Source organism: Kogia breviceps, chromosome 2 (assembly GCF_026419965.1).
Source record: "Kogia breviceps isolate mKogBre1 chromosome 2, mKogBre1 haplotype 1, whole genome shotgun sequence".
Classification (NCBI taxonomy): domain Eukaryota; kingdom Metazoa; phylum Chordata; class Mammalia; order Artiodactyla; family Physeteridae; genus Kogia; species Kogia breviceps.
Window position 1 is genome coordinate 31,508,679 of NC_081311.1, and position 16,269 is coordinate 31,524,947.

General features: G+C 46.4%; 1 protein-coding gene across 4 annotated transcripts in view; it reads left to right on the plus strand.

The window, feature by feature from the left end:
* PIK3AP1 (phosphoinositide-3-kinase adaptor protein 1) overlaps nucleotides 1-16,269 on the plus strand; it is a 113,998-nt gene that overhangs the window by 56,809 nt on the left and 40,920 nt on the right. For all 4 annotated transcript variants that reach the window (XM_067024944.1, XM_067024946.1, XM_067024945.1 and 1 more), the window contains 4 exons: nucleotides 695-837; nucleotides 949-1,081; nucleotides 3,506-3,702; nucleotides 6,380-6,569. In XM_067024944.1, coding sequence (XP_066881045.1) covers nucleotides 695-837; nucleotides 949-1,081; nucleotides 3,506-3,702; nucleotides 6,380-6,569 — 663 coding nt within the window. The remainder of the gene's footprint in view (nucleotides 1-694; nucleotides 838-948; nucleotides 1,082-3,505; nucleotides 3,703-6,379; nucleotides 6,570-16,269) is intronic.

Below are 16,269 nucleotides of genomic sequence, written 5' to 3' on the forward strand. Positions count from 1 at the left end.
TGCTATACTGTCACCAATGCGAGGCATTATCACTTTGAATATTTTTGCTAATTTGATATGTTTCTAAAAAGTAGCCCATTGTTTTAATTTGTATTCCTTTGATTTCTAGCGAGGTTAAATATTTTTCCATGTTCTCTACTTGTTGCATTTCCTCTTTTGTGAATCGAATCTTTGTGGTTGGTGTATTTTTAATTTTTTCCCCCCCTCAAAACCCCTTCCTGTGGTGTAGAAGAGAGAGAGAGAGCACCCAAGGAGAGCACATAGTGATGACGGTAGCAGAGCAAGTGAATCAATTCTACTGGCCCAATGGGGCGGAAGCTCGGAGTTCCACCGCCAGGTCCCACCTCTGGCGACCACTGCCCTTTGTATAAAGTGCTTTAAATTCAACTCTTCTTCCTGTCTGTTGTGACACTGGGCCTACAGTAATGAGCAAAACAGATGAAAATCTTCCGAAAGTTAAATTGCAGACCCAGTGAGGCTACTTCCTCTGACTCCGAGCCCTCCCTTGTGTTAGTGTGCCCACTGCTACTTCTGTTTCCCTCACTTCCCAATCCTGCAGCTCACTTCCAAGATTCCAGTCCCCAATTAATTTCTTCACCATTTAAGTAATCCACGAACGCTTTTCCCTGTACTCTTGTACTACAAAAAAAAAAAAAAAAAAGAGCAGTTTTATAGTATCTTTTCTTCTGTTCAGACCTTTCATCTGGGAATGTTTCTCTGAAGATATATTCTGGGGATTTAGTGGTGTGTGAAACCATTCTCAGCTATTATACTGACATGGAGGAAATTGGGAATTTATTGTCCAATGCTGCAAATCCTGTGGAGTTCATGTGTCAGGTAAGGATGGTGAAAGGACACTGGAGTTTTCTGGACCTGTCACCAGTCTCAAATCTGCTGGATGGGAGATAGCTGGATTGAAAATCTGACCATCTTCACTTTTGTATTTAGGCCTTTAAAATTGTGCCCTACAACACAGAGACCCTTGATAAACTGCTAACAGAGTCCCTAAAGAACAACATCCCTGCAAGTGGGCTGCACCTCTTTGGAATCAACCAGCTGGAAGAAGAAGATATGATGACAAGTAAGTCAACAGTCAAACCTCAGGAAACCAGCAGCGGGTTGATTCCAGTTGGTCGGTTTCGATGTGCAGTCAGCCCGTGCTCATGTTTTCTGCTGGGTCCTGCTCTACAGCTCATCCTCTGAGAAGCAGTCATTCTTCTCTGGCTCGCCCGGGATGCTTCCAAATTGTGAATCAGAATATGTCATCCCTTTACTAAAAACCCTTTGTGTTTCCCACTTGTCTTCTAGATAAAGTCCAAACTCCTCAACCTTTATACAAGGCCTTCCCAAGGGGTTCCTGCTGCATTTCTGCTCTCACCTCTCTCTACTCTCTCCCTTGGCTTCTGTGCTCTGCTCTGTGGAAGGTATGAGCTTCTTTTACCTAATGAAAATTCCGCCCTGCCTCTTGCCACCTCGACCCATGGGAACCCAGTTTCTTTCTCCCCTCGTCCTGCAGCACTTCCTCAGGTAGGTTCCATCTACATGCTGCAGCTCCCCTAGCATGTCGGGTTCTTGTACTCTTCAGCTGTGTCTGTCTTTTTTGCTAGTCTGTCAGCTGGATGACGACAGGGACGGTGCCTGGTGGCTCACTGTAGGCTCAAAACAAATATTTGTTTGATGAGAAAAGAGCAGTGTCATGGGCATATGTGACATGCCAGGAGCTGGGAGAAACACTTGCCTAGGGATGATTCCTGGCGCTCCTGGTATGGTTCTTTTGTAGACACCACTCTTCCTTCACATCTCAGCTGCACTACACAGATGGGACCCAAGCCCCTGGTTACCCAGTGCCTGCGTTCCATCTTTCCACAGCCTCCGAGAACCATAAAGATGAGGTTAATTACCTTCATGTCCTTCCCCTGGGCACATTCTCTTGTTGCCTCTCTCCATTTTGCTACTGTGGAACGTTCTTAGGTCACTTCCAACACGTGTTAATATCCTCTATTCTTGAACTTGAGGCTCAGGAGGGAGTATTTCATAGTTTGACAATCATGGGGGATCCTGGGGACATTTTCAGACCTTCGTTCCAAGGATCATATCTTGGTGGATAGGAAGCTGGGTTTGTCTTATTAAAAAAAATACAGGGCTTCCCTGGTGGCACAGTAGTTGAGAGTCCGCCTGCCGATGCAGAGGACATAGGTTCGTGCCCCGGTCCGGGAAGATCCCACATGCTGCGGAGCAGCTGGGCCCGTGAGCCATGGCCACTGAGCCTGTACGTCTGGAGCCTGTGCTCCGCAACGGGAGAGGCCGCAACAGTGAGAGGCCCGTGAACCGCAAAAAACAACAACAACAAAAAACGTGTGTGTGTGTGTGTATATATATATGCACATAAAAAATATATTTATATATACATCTATCTATCATTCTTGGGTTTAGAAATCAACCTTTATGAAAATTTTAAAAAAAGGTTTGTCCCCCAACTCCACAACACAAACACGTCTATTTTCTTGGTTAAGTTTAACTTGCTGTATCCAGATATTAGCAGGTGGAGGGTGTCATAGGGATCCAGTGACTCTCAGGAGTACTTTGTTTCCCACAAATCAGAGGGTTAATGGGCATCCTGGGGTTCCCACGCATTAATACCATCATTCAAAACCTGTCCTAAACGAAGAGCTCATTGAAAACCATCTTGTTAATCCTTCCAGGTCCCTTTGAGATAGTCTGGAAATATTTTCTAGTTCAAAACTAAGGGCTACAGAAAGGCTAAGTAACAGCCCCAGGATTACTTGGCATACTTTATGAAATTGGGTGTAAGAACTAAGAAGATGGATTTTTTTTTTTTTTTTTTTTGGCTGCACCACATGGCTTGCGGGATCTTAGTTCCCTGACCAGGGATCAAACCCGTGCCCACAGCAGTAAAAATGCTGAGTTCTAACCACTGGACTGCCAGGGAAGTCCCAGGATTTCTTTCTTTTAATCAACATAAAGCAGTTGTTTTAAAGTGCTCTGAAATTTTAAGAGAAGGTCAAAACATGATCCCTCTTGTACTTTGTGGCTGCTGTTCAAGCCCTTAGAACATCAGCACATTTTGAACTAGTATTATTTCTCAGGATTCTCTGATCCTTTTAAAGAAAGAAGGTAGGATATTAATGATTAGATTTGCTAATTAATTGACATATTTCTTCTGTCATCTTCAGTGGTGCCACAGAGGAAGCTGTTAGATGTTAGGTCAATCAACCAAGAAGTAATGATTGAGCACCTGCTGGATGCCATACTAGGCTTCTAGCTTCATCTCCATGAGCAAGGTGCCCCGTGCCTTCCTTTTTTTTTTAATCTTTTGGCCGTGCCGTGCGGCAAGTGGGATCTTAGTTCTCTGACCAGGGATTGAACCCGTGACCCCTGCAGTGGAAGTGCAGAGTCTTAACCACTGGACCTCCAGGGAAGTCCCCCCACCACCCCATGCCTTCCTTTTTATCTGACCATTAAGTTTTCCTTGACAATTTTTCAGATAAGAGGGATGAAGAACTGCCCACTTTGTTGCACTTTGCTGCCAAGTATGGACTGAAGAACCTCACTGCCTTGTTGCTCACCTGCCCAGGAGCCCTACAGGCCTATAGTGTGGCCAACAAGCACGGCCACTACCCCAACACCATTGCCGAGAAGCACGGCTTCCGGGACCTGCGGCAGTTCATCGACGAGTACGTGGTAAGGTCAGGGCAGGAGAGGCTCTACGATTGGAAATGCACCATGTGGTCCCAGGGCTGCCTTTTCACTAAAGACCTGGGTGGACTTCATCTCTAGCATGTTCTCACGTGCCTCTCCTGGCAGGGCCAGTATGTGTGGGCTTAAGAGATGAGTTCTGGAGTCACATGGACCCGGATCCAAATTCCTCACCAATACTTGTCAGCCATGTGCCTTTGGGCAAATCATGGATCTGTCCTCTGTCTCTCTCAGTTTCATGATATGTGGGAGAACGTTTATAATAATTCTACCCTTAGGGTTGTTTTGAGAATAAGAAGAAATAATGTATGTAAAGCACTGAGATCCACCCTCGGAGAATTTACAGAGCATTGACAGAGTGAATCTGCTGAAGATAGATGCTGATCCCTCTTTCTCAGCCACCTCCCCGCCCACCTCCAAGGTCCTGGGCAGGATGCTCGCAGCTCCTTCGCCCACCGTCAGGCCCAGGTGAACTGTTAGGCTTGGTTCCTTCCTTAGCAGAGACCACAGTAAAGCTCTGCACCCGAGGCTTCAGGGAGGCCAATCGTGAGGCCCCACCTTCTGCTGACAACCTCTCTCTCTTTCTGAGCCCCTGCCCGTCTTAGGGTTTATCTGCTTCCCTGGTTTTGGACCCACAGATCCTCCTTGATCACTGACTTCTGGGTCTTTCTTTAAGTGTAATCTCATCCCATGCCTAGGCCTTGTTCCATGCCCCAATATTGCTTCCATTGTTTTGGAGGCAGCTGCCCTTCCCATCTCGACCCTTTTCTGGTTTTTCTCCATTTTCACAATTCACAGCAGTGATGCGGGAATAGCTCATCCTCTCACATGGGGCTGTGACCTCAAAGGGAACAGTTAACACTACCTCCAGACAGGAGTGAGCCTGACACCTCCCCAGAAACTTAGCTTTCTGCTCTGTGCTTGACAATCTACAAGGCAACGACTCACTGAGATATACAGAGGAGGCCTCCCCAAATTTGGGGGGGGGTGATTAAATGTATTGAATAAACAGAATAGCATGAGTGCCTGTTTGGGGCATCATTGACATAAATGAGGCTAAAAGGTACTTATAAGCCGGGAGTGTTTACTTCATTTTACTTTGGAGTCACAAATGTATAAAATGCAATGTTTCGTTTCCCTGCCAATAGTTTTTATTAAGAACATACTGTATTCATATTAATCACTACTATCTATTGAATTTAGTTGATTGGCAAATGCATTATCTCCTTTAATCCTCACCACAGTCCTTTGAGGTTGACAGTATTGTTCTCTCTCTTCAACAAAGGAGGAAAAGGGCCTAAAAAGGCCGAGTCATTGTGCCAAGGGTCCCACACTAGTCAGGGTGGAGGTAGGATTTGAACCTAGCTGATGGTAAAGCTGGGGAACATTATCCTACTTTCTGTCACAGGGACGTGGAAAGATGCACTTCCAGTTTGCACTGAAGTTAATCTGGTTCACATTTGTCCTATCATCTTTGTTTCCTAACTACAATCACTTCAACCGAAGCATCTCCAGCACCGCCCCCAAAAGGTTGCTCCTCCGTGTTGTTCATGACCTCTAAGAACCGTCCCATTTCCTCTTTCCACCATATCAGAAACCAAATGCCAGACCTTGAGTCTCCAACACTCCGCAGCTGTCACCTGGTCCACCCCTCGGGGCTCATCAGGAAACCAACACAGAGTGTCAGATAGCAGATTAGCTCTCTTGGGGTAGTGATGATGAAAACGAGCATTTTTGTGGATTGATGCTGAAATAAGGATTGTGAAACACCAAAGTTTCTTACTAGGAAACGTTGTGCAGGGCTTTCAGAGAAGCCACCTCTCTGGCTTCACAACCACCCGGAGGCAGAATGACAAAGGGGGCCTCTCTGACTTCAGGGCATTTCACCCAAGACCGTCTCTCCCCTTGGGCACAGGATGTAAAACGGAGGCGGGCACTTTGGAGCAGTGTGCTGTCAGGCACTTTGAAGCAGCCTAATGGAAGGAACAGGTGGAAGGAACAGGAAGGAACTAGTGGACCAAGTCCCCAAGGGACATCTGACTATACCCAAGCGCCAGAGCACCCTGGCTGCAGCCCTGTTTCACCCATTTGAATTTCCATTTGGCTAATCAGCAAGGGTTATACCTTTGTGTGCCATTTGTTCCCATTTGAGGAACCACTAGGGTATAGTGGAAAGGTCAGAAGCCAGGATTGCAGACCCATGAATAAGGCACTAGATTTTTCTGAGCTTTGGTTTTCACATCTTTTGACCAGGGAACAGGAGACACTCTCAAGCAGCGGTGGGAAAGATGCCACGAGATAATGTATAGGCACATCCATAGCATTGTCCCTGACACATAATAGGTACCCACGAGAAAGTTTTAAATTTGTATCCTCTGGGCACTGGACATTCAACGGGTGTCTCCTCTGAGTCCATAACTCTGTTCTTAGTGTTGGAGGAAGATACAAAGATTAAAACAGAGAACATAAAACAAAGAAAAAGACTTGGAGCCTGGCCTCAGGGGGCTTTCAGTGTGGTGGGAAATACAGACATGCACACATAGTTGCAACCCTGACGCATGTGAGGCTTTACTTTGCTGTCACAAGCCCTCTCAAGGGCCTGACTCTACCCAGAGAGCCCAGCTGTGTCAGTGCGCCTGTGGGGTCCCACCTTCTCTTTCAGGAAACTGTGGACATGCTGAAGAGTCACATTAAAGAGGAACTGATGCAAGGGGAGGAGGTAGACGCTGTGTATGAGTCCATGGCCCACCTTTCCACAGACCTGCTCATGAAGTGCTCCCTCAACCCTGGCTGTGACGAGGAGCTGTATGAGTCCATGGCGGCCTTTGTCCCAGCTGCCACCGAGGACCTCTGTAAGTAGCACAGCGCAGTTCTGCTTCCATCTTCCTGCTGAGAAACGCATTTCTTCCTTCTGCTGTGTGTGTGGGGAAATTCCCTTGCTTACCCCCTGCCTCACTCCGGAGTGATGAATATCCCATTTTACACAAAGTTAGACAGGTCATCATGTGCTGTGACAAGCAGAATTGTTCTCCAGACTTCCTCTGCTATGACTGCTGTGTGACTGGAAAGGTTAAGCAAGGGCCTGGAAGTTAGAGTCGATGAAGGCGTTGCCTTGTGATCCAGAAGCAAAATCAGTGGCTTTTGACTCCGTCAGTTCCAACAGGCCTTTTTTACAGCATACTTTTTTTTTTTTTTTTTTTTTTTTTTGCGGTACACAGGCCTCTCACTGTTGTGGCCTCTCCCGTTGCGGAGCACAGGCTCCGGACGCACAGGCTCAGCGGCCGTGGCTCACGGGCCCAGCCACTCCACGGCATGTGGGATCTTCCCCGTCTGGGGCACGAACCCGTGTCCCCTGCATCGGCAGGCGGACTCTCAACCACTGCTCCACCAGGGAAGCCCTACAGCAAACATTTTGTCATGCCCCCGCTACTACCCTGACATGAGATACATATAATATAACCTACCTACATATGAAATTTTTAGAAATCAAATATAAGTCCCAATTGAAATATAGAAGAGAACTCATAGGAGAGGAAATGCTCAGATGTGCCTCCATACAAGGACATAGTGCATTAGTCAGTTGCAGTCAGTCACCTACCCTTAGAATCACTGCCAATGTCACAGCCTCAAGTGCTGACCGACATGTTTATTGTATCAGTGACTTGGATACCGCCAGCAGCGCTGGCATCAATGCCTGGATTTTCCCAAATGGTGAATGATTCCTCACATTCTCTTCTCCATTTTCATAGTAATTGAATTCCTGGAAAATTTGGTGTATATCAAAACCTGCAAAAATACAAGTTGTGTTTTATAAATGAAGCAGTTTAGCTTCTAGGCTCAGAAAATTATAAGCAGGGTTTTTTTGATAACCTGATTTTACTGGATTAATATATGATAAACTTATTTCCAAAATATATCTCCAGGATATGATTTTTTTTTTGTAAATTGCTTAACAAATTTTGCCCATTTTTGTTTATCTTAATTCTTTTTAATAGCAAAAATCATATTCTTCCAAAAATTGGAAACAAAAAAGAAATGTATAACCGAGTTATTAAAAGTTCATGACTCCACTCAACAAACCAATAGAGCACTTGTGATAGTTTGGTGGGGATTTTTGCCCATATTTTCCCTTATACCTGCTGATATTAACTTTAAAAATATACACATAAACATATAAACAGATATGTACAAATATACACATATGTATAAATATGTATCATAAGCAGTTATTTTTTAACCCATATGCGTATCTAGTGAAATATTTAAAAGTCGTGAGGGACACAAAACAAGGCTGTGCCCCACACTGAAGGTTGTCTAGCATCTTTCTCCCTTCTGCTAAATGCCAGTAGTGTCCCTGCATCATGGTGACAACACAAAATACCCTCATAGATTTTTCCAAACACCCTCTAGAGGGCAATGCCACTCCCCTTGAGAACCACTGGTCTAAATAAACATTGGCTTTCGATGTACAAAGCAGGGTTGAAGCAGGAGGACCACACAACCGGCCCTCTAAGGGCCTTCTTTATATGTTACCACCATTTGCTACGAGATGCTAAGAGCTCTGAAACACTGCCTACAACTTCTCCCTCCTTCCCTCTGGTCTAATTCATAGATTCAAGAAAGACAAGACAAATACCTATCAAGGCATCCATCAGCTTTATTGATAGAGGAATTTCTGGAATGGGCTAGATTGAGTATTGCCAATTTTCAGCCTGAGGAGAAGACCGAGGGCACCTGGGCCCACAAGGAGTTGGGCCTGATTTTCCCATCCATGAATGGAAAGGCAGGCATTAAGAGGGTGCTTTGGAGCAGGAAATGTGGGCGGGTCAGGGGCCAGAGGTGAACCCTGACACCAGCAGAGCCTTTGACACTGCAACCCTAACACCTGGAAGATGTGGTCCAGTGGTTGTTAGGTGCTTGCTAGTCAGATTGGCTGCTCCTCTGGGGGAGGAGAAGAAAGAGGGAAAGAGCGGTAGAAGCTCTCTCTCAGCACCTAACTGGAAGGACTTGAAGTACTTGTGGAAGCTCTTCCCAAATGAGCCATAACCCAGCAGGAAGGTGAGGAGAGAAGGCGTCATCCTCACCATACACATCCTCTACCTCACTGAATCCTCAAAGCAACCATACAGGGGTACTTTTATTAACCTGTGCTTTACAAATGAGGAAACTGAGGCACAGAGAGGTTGAGCAACTACACCAAAGTCTCACAGCTAATAAGTGATAGAGTCCAGGTTTGAACCCAGGTCTCTCTGTCTTTAGGACCATATTCCTTATTCTGTGCCGAAGTTTCCATCTAACACCACAAATTTTAGTTGTGGTTTCTTTTAGAAAAACCATCTAGCAGCTCAGCCATGCTTCCTCTTTTTGCGGCCCAGATGTTAGCTCACAAAACGGCCTCTGGCGCCCCCTACCCTTGCACATCCATCCGTCTCTCCATGTACCCAACAAGCATTCTGGAGCATCTGTGTTTCTGCCACTTGCCGCTCCCACTCCTGGTTTTTGGTGAGGTAACGGGGTAGAAGGAAGACACAGTCCTTTTCAGTCTGGAACAGAGACTCATTCACAAAAGAACATTTGGAGAAAAACTAGTACCCCTCTGGGAAGCCAGAGACCACACATCATCATTTCTGCCCTGTGTCCCTACGGTGGGGCAGTTGGACAATTGAAGGATCCCGCACTTTACTGGCAGTTGGTTTAGTGCTGACAGAGAGCCTCAACACCTCTTATCCCTCTGGGTGCTCCAACGCAGGAAATCTGCGCCCCCCCCCTCCCACCCAGCAGTAGAAAGCTGTAGGGAATGCTAACAGCAGCCATCCCATTACTCCTGTCTGCTGGGCCTCTCACAGCGGGAGCGCTGAGCCTCTTCAGCACTTCCCAAGGCGCTGGAGTGCTATGGAGCTTGCCTGGTTTGCAGCCAGTTGGCATCTTGTAAAGTTCCAGGGAATGGGGGTGTGGGGAATTCTGGTTGCCGTGGAGCTAGAAGGAGGCCACCAACAGGCAGGCTGTAGAATTCCGCTGTTTGGGGAATGGGCAGAGGAAACCCACTGCGGTTTTCACTTGCCAGATCATATATGATATGATTTGTGTTTCTGTCTCTGTGGTTTAATCTTGAGAATGACCACTTACCTACTGGCCCAGAAGCAGCAGCAACTTGTACCTGGGGAGGAACCATTCATCTTACTACCAGTGACTCTCTAGGGGAGAAGGCAGTTTAGGTCACAAATAAGTAGGACAGACTGATAAAATCTAAGATGCATATTTGTAACACCAGCCAGCACAGTAATCTTCTAGCCCTTTCAAGTCAACACACTGCTTTCATCTCTGTGATCTCGTCTGAGTGTCCTGGGGCTTGGTGGATAAAGTTGTCTTCACTTTATAGAGGAGACCGCTAAGGCTCCAAGATTTAGTAACTTACTTAGACCGCTAAGGCTCCAAGATTTAGTAACTTACTTAAGTCTAATCGAGGGAGAACTAGGTCAGGAATCTGGGTCTTCATATTCCCAGGGGTCAAGTCTGTCAGCTGCCCACTGAGCTAGAGGACCCTCCTGGCCTGCCCTTCTTCTAGGGTCAGAACTTGCCAGCTCTGGGACAGATACTTACAGGGGAGCTATTTCCTAAATCTAAATAGCGGAGGTTATCAGTGCCCCACCTTTGTTACCATTCAACCCTGGAGGCTGAAAATAGGAAGGAAACTAAGCTGTGTTTATTCACTAGCTGACTCACTCGCTCACTCATTCATTCATTCATTCACTCACTGGACAAACATTATGGAGTGCAGGCTCTATGCCATCTCCTTATCACAGCTTTGGAGGTCATCTAATTGTGTTGGGACAAATCTGCCTCTTTCTGACTTGAGTTTTGGAAAGGGAATAGTAATGAGGTCCCCAAAGGGAATCCAAACAACCACTAAGTAGGAAGATTGTCAGGGAAACTCCCAGTGTTGAATGAATTGGCTGGGCAGCAATGTTGGGTTCTGATCCTGAGATTTTATGATCCTTCCCCTGAACTTGCGTGCGTGGGTGTGTGTGCACACGCACGCGAACACACACACACACAGGCACAAACACACTCCTCATACTGTCTTTAGTTTAGATATGCTGCCACCAGGTGGTAACTACGTCTTTGTTATCAGGCTTTCAACTTCACTCCCAATTCTCTTGAGAATTTTTTTTTTTTTTTTTTTTTTTTTTTTTTTTTTTTTTTTTTTTTTTTTTGCGGTATGCGGGCCTCTCACTGTTGTGGCCTCTCCCGTTGCGGAGCACAGGCTCCGGACGCACAGGCTCAGCGGCCATGGCTCACGGGCCCAGCCGCTCCGCGACATGTGGGATCTTCCCGGACCGGGGCACGAACCCGCGTCCCCTGCATCGGCAGGCGGACTCTCAACCACTGCGCCACCAGGGAAGCCCTCTCTTGAGAATTTTGTGTTCAAACGCCCACAGATTTAAACCATCATTTTCCGCACCGTACTAGGTAAGATATAAATGTTCTTAGGGTAAGCTTCTGCAAACACTAACTAAAAATCACAGCACACCTCTCTTTGGGTGTCTTCACTATCTCCTGATTTTTTTCTCATTTACTTCGTTTGCTTCTATCCCTGCCTTCAGAGAATGATAGGGTGGTCCTGGTGGTCCTTTGACTTAGGTAATACGTTTTGTGTGGAAAGTCTCACCCAGTGACTGGGCACTTTGATGAGGCTCTGGGTACTAAGGACTCAGGAGCCATTTCTGGGAGACCCCTTGTCCAGCTGTTTCAAAGGTAATCCGCTTGTGGATTTAGTGCTGCTTGACTATCTCAGAGGTCTGTCTTTCTGCATCAGGAGAGAGGAGTAAAAGGAGAAAGATGCAATGTCTCGCTGCTAGAGACTGAACTCACACGTGTCCCTGTAATCCATCCCAGAGGGCTGTTCTGCTTCTTGTGACTCTTGCGTTGAACATTTCTTTTGCGCCCCTGCTCCCTCCACTTGGGTCTGTGGCTCAAGTCTGTGTGCAGTGGAGAGCCAACTTAGCCCCAGCTAACTTGCTGACTTCCCTTAGCAACCTCCTTGGTAACTGCTGTCTTTGTAACAGATCATCTCCAGCAGTGTTTTCTTTACTGGAGCTCTCTGGTTACAGTCTCTGTGAGCGGAGTCCCCTCTGAGCTGGGGGAATAACTGGGCCCAGTGAACAGCCTCATAGCCCAGCCATGTAAGGTCTGAGCCCACCTGAAGGACATTTGTAAGTAAAATTAAGTTACTGGAACATACTGCCTTCCCCATCTGCACACCTTTCTCTCAAGAGTCTTCCTTCCTGCAGCTGCGGAGTCTCTGCCATCCTCCTGCTGTTCATCTTGGGAAGACCCTGGCTAGCAGAGCCAAGAAGTGCCTTAGAGGCGGTGGGTGGGGCTGGGTGCAAGGCATGAGGTTTTACCAGCAAGGAGCTCCCTCTGAGGCAGGGCTGGCTGTTCCTGTCTTGTCTGGGGCTGAAACTGACCTGGTGAAGCAGAGGGATCCTCAGGGCACTTCCTGACTTCTGTAGCTATTCCCTCCTCTGGATGTACAAGAACTGTGTTGTGGAGATACGCACTTAGTGAAAGCATGCTGGATTGAATGTTTTTAAATTAACAAGATAAAATCCTCACCATCAGCAGCGACCTTGCTCCCCTCTGCACCTGCACAGCTGTGGGTCACACCCTCCTCGGGGCACGGCATGCAGATCAGTTTGCACTCTGGTTATGTACACGCTTCTCTGCTTACCTGCTCCTACTTCAGTTAGGAAGCATGTATCATCCACAGGCTGTACCCAACAGGTGCTCAATTATTTCTTGAATTTGAGAGTTACCAGAAAATAAGAAGTCATCCTAGATGTTGTGGTGTGGAATTGTTTGTCGATGTTCCAATGCAAGGACTTCACTTCCCCGATAGGTGGTAGTGAGATATCTGTTAGATGTCCCCGAAGGTGGGACATCCTTGGCCGCTCGCAGCTGCCTTTTCTTTCTTGTCTCCACACATTTGCTTGTGCTGTTCCTGCTGCCTGAATTGCCCTTCTCTTTTCTCAGCTTGGGAAATGCCCAGACTCCTTAACAAAGCCCAAAGATCTCCGTCTCCATGCATTCATTTGCTTATTACCCATTAGTTTGTCCATTCTCAGATTCATTCATTCAACATCATTTATCGACCCCCTTGAGTGTTTAAGTCACTGTGCCAGGTGATGAGGAGTCAGTAAATAAGGTGGCATGATCCCTGCCTTCCAGAGCTTCCCTTCTAGCGGGAGAGTTGGATATTAAACAAAGGTATTGCATAACTGAATATATAACTACGAACTGTGACAGTACGATTGAGCAAAAAGACATGGTGCCCTCAAGAGGGCAGCTAGTAGAGAATGGATTGGGGGAGGGGTGCCTGTGACTTAGCAAGTCATAGTACCCACTACACCCGATCAGGAACTCGTCCCGTGGACTCATTCCTGCAAGACAGAGGGCCTGTGTGTTTACCAGGAGCAGCGCACTGAGGTACTTGTTGTCTGCTAAGAAATCCACAGAACTTAGCGTGCTGCTTCTCCTAACCCTTTCATGCTTAGCTTCTTTTTCAATGTCAGTCACTCCTTAGCACCTCTAATTTCAGACGGCCATTTCTCCTCTCTCTGTCTCTGTTTCTCTGTCTCTGTTTCTGTCTCTGTCTCTCCCCTCCCCCAACTCCCTCTTTCTTTGTGTCTCATTGTCTCTCTCCCTCTCCTCCCCCCCACCTCTGCATGTGTGTGACTATCTCTTTCTCTCTGTCCCTGTCTCTGCCTCTCTGTCTCTGTCTATCTCTCTCCTTCCCCTCACTTTTCCATGAGGGTATGGGAAGGTTGGACTTTCTTATTGACATGGTCAATCACAGCAGTCCATTCCCCCTGTGTGCAAATGGAACCAGTCGGGTTTCAGGTTTTCTTCAAATGTTTTACCATGCTGATCCTTGTTCTAAGCCTCATTTCTGGCCACAAAAGCACTTGCTGAAAAAAAATTCTTTTGGCCTGCTTTCAGGGTTTGAGAGCCTTTCCAGAAGAATAGTCGCTCAGTATCTGACATTTTACTGTATTACATACTCAGATTAGGTTTTCTGTTAAATTAACAACACATAATCTGGATGGAGTTTCCACTGCAGCCGAGTGATCTAGATTTATGTCCCATGAGGAGTATCATATGAACTTCTTTGAAAATTAGTTATTGCTCTTGACTCATTCCTTAATTACTTGCCTGCCTGCCTTCTCTTCATCTGTTCAAGCTTCTTTCTTCCCAGGAATGGTTTCTTTGGGATTGACTCTTGAAAAAGTACAGTGTAACGCTGCAGCTGCTTTTCCCAGAAGGAGACTGTGGCCCCAGAGTTTCCTTGTTATTGTTTTGGGGTTTTTTTCCCAATGAAATGAAAGAACTTTGCACTTTTTCCTTAGACCAACAGGTTTCAGCACATTTCAGTTTATCTAAGTGGTGAAGGTTAAATGCTTAGAATCTGAAGTACAAGCCCTGAGCATCCAGGGACGCGGGGATATGTTGCTGTGCTTTCCTTTTCAAAATGTCCTTTGTCTAGAAACAGACTCCCTTCACCCCCAGAATTTTCTATTTCAGTCGCTCATGTGTTACTGTGTGCCTGGGTTGTATGTACACATGGGTTGTCAAATTTACAGTTTGAGGGTTTTATCTCTCATTAACTCCAAACCACCAGGTACCTTTTCTTTTCTCTTCTTTATTATTACAAAAGTAGTACCTGCTACTACTAGGACTTACTGCCTAATATAGCTATGGCAAATAGTGTTTTAAAAATAATTTCATGTGTCAGTGTCAGTTAGCTGGTGTTGAGTGCCTGGGGAGCTGTGTTGAGAAGGATTCTGAGGCCACAAAGAGTGCTATGATTGAATAGGGACGTTTGCCTTGAGTACACAATAGGGGCACGGAGGCCAATGTGTGTATCCACTGTTCCTGGTCTAATTCAAAGATACTTACGTTGAACTCAGTATAAAAATAATCATTTTATTTAAAATATAAATGGAAAGGAAAGTATTTTTCTTCATTTACGGCAGTGCACCTCCAGACACTCAATAGAGGCCTGTGCCCACATCAGGCCAGGGCTACTGAGTCCATATGTGGACATGACATGATGGACTTGCTTGAGTGCACTCTGGTCTCTGTGCCCACTCCCCTCGCCAGTCCCACATGGGAGGGAAATTCATGACAGGTTGACTGTGCTCACATTTGGTCTTACCTGTGGTAGGCAGAAGAATGCCCCTGAACCCATGAATATGCTAGATTACATGGCAAAGGGGAATGCAAGTTGCAGATGGAATTAAGGTTGCTGATCAGCTGGCCTTAAAATAATGGGAATATCCTGGATTATCAGGGTGGGCACAGTATAATCACAAGGGTCCTTAAAAGTAGAAGAAAGATGGGAATTTCCTGGCGATCCACTGGTTAGGACTCAGCACTTACACTGTGGTGGCCTGGGTTCAATCCCTGGCCCTGGTCATGGCCAGAAAAAAAAGGTAAAAGAAGGAATCAGGTTAGACCAGAGATGGCACCATGAGAAGGACTCAGCGCAGCTGAGCTTTCTGCCCAACATTACTGGCTCTGAAGATGGAAGAAGAGGGCCTCGTGCCGAGGAGTGCAGGGCCTCTAGAAGCTGGAAAGGGCAAGAAGACCGAACTTCCCCTAGATCTGCCAGAAAGGGATGCAGTCCTGCCGAAACCTTGATTTAGCTCCGTGAGACCCATTTCAGACCTCTGAACTACAGAACTGGATGTTGTTTTAAGTCACTACGTTTGTGGTAATTTGCTACAGCAACAACAGAAAGCTAATAAACTGTCTAGGTTGCCTCAATATAATGATAACCATTAATACTTAGTGCCTAGTACTGTTGCTAAACATTTTATAAGCATCGTCTCAATTGGTTCATACAGTCTTCCTATGAGGTAGGTACTGTTACCCATACCCACTTTACAGATGGAGATATGAAAGCTTAGTGATATCAAGTAACTTGTCCAAGGACACAGAGCTACTAAGAATCAGAGCCAGGGCTTGAACCCAGGTCTCCAGGATATCAAAGTCCACGCTGGTAATCACCACCTCTGATTGTGATCTTGACCTGCTTTAATAATAAAGATAATGGTAATAACAGTAATAATAGCAGCTAACATTCATGTAGCACTTCCTATGTGCTAGGCACTGTGCTTCTCATTTAATACTCATGACAGACCTATGAGATACGTACTATTATTTTCACCATTTTACAGACGTTGTCGGCCAATGTCCTGGACCTCTATTGCTTGCCTGGCCTTGACTGCTGCCTTTCTCTGACTTAGTTTGTCGCCCGAATGCAGACCATTCACTTGTCTCCAGCCCTTGTCAGGGCCTTTACGGCTGACTTCCAGGCCTTCTCGTGTGTCTGCAGACCATCCTCCTCCTCCCTGTGCCCCTGCCTCCATCATGCTCTTCCAGCCAAGCCTCAGATCCTCTGGCTTTAGGCTCCGCCCTTAAGATCAGCCTCTACCTGTGATCCCGGCAGTATGGGGTGGGGCCAGAAGGGACTGAAGAGCTGCTAGAATT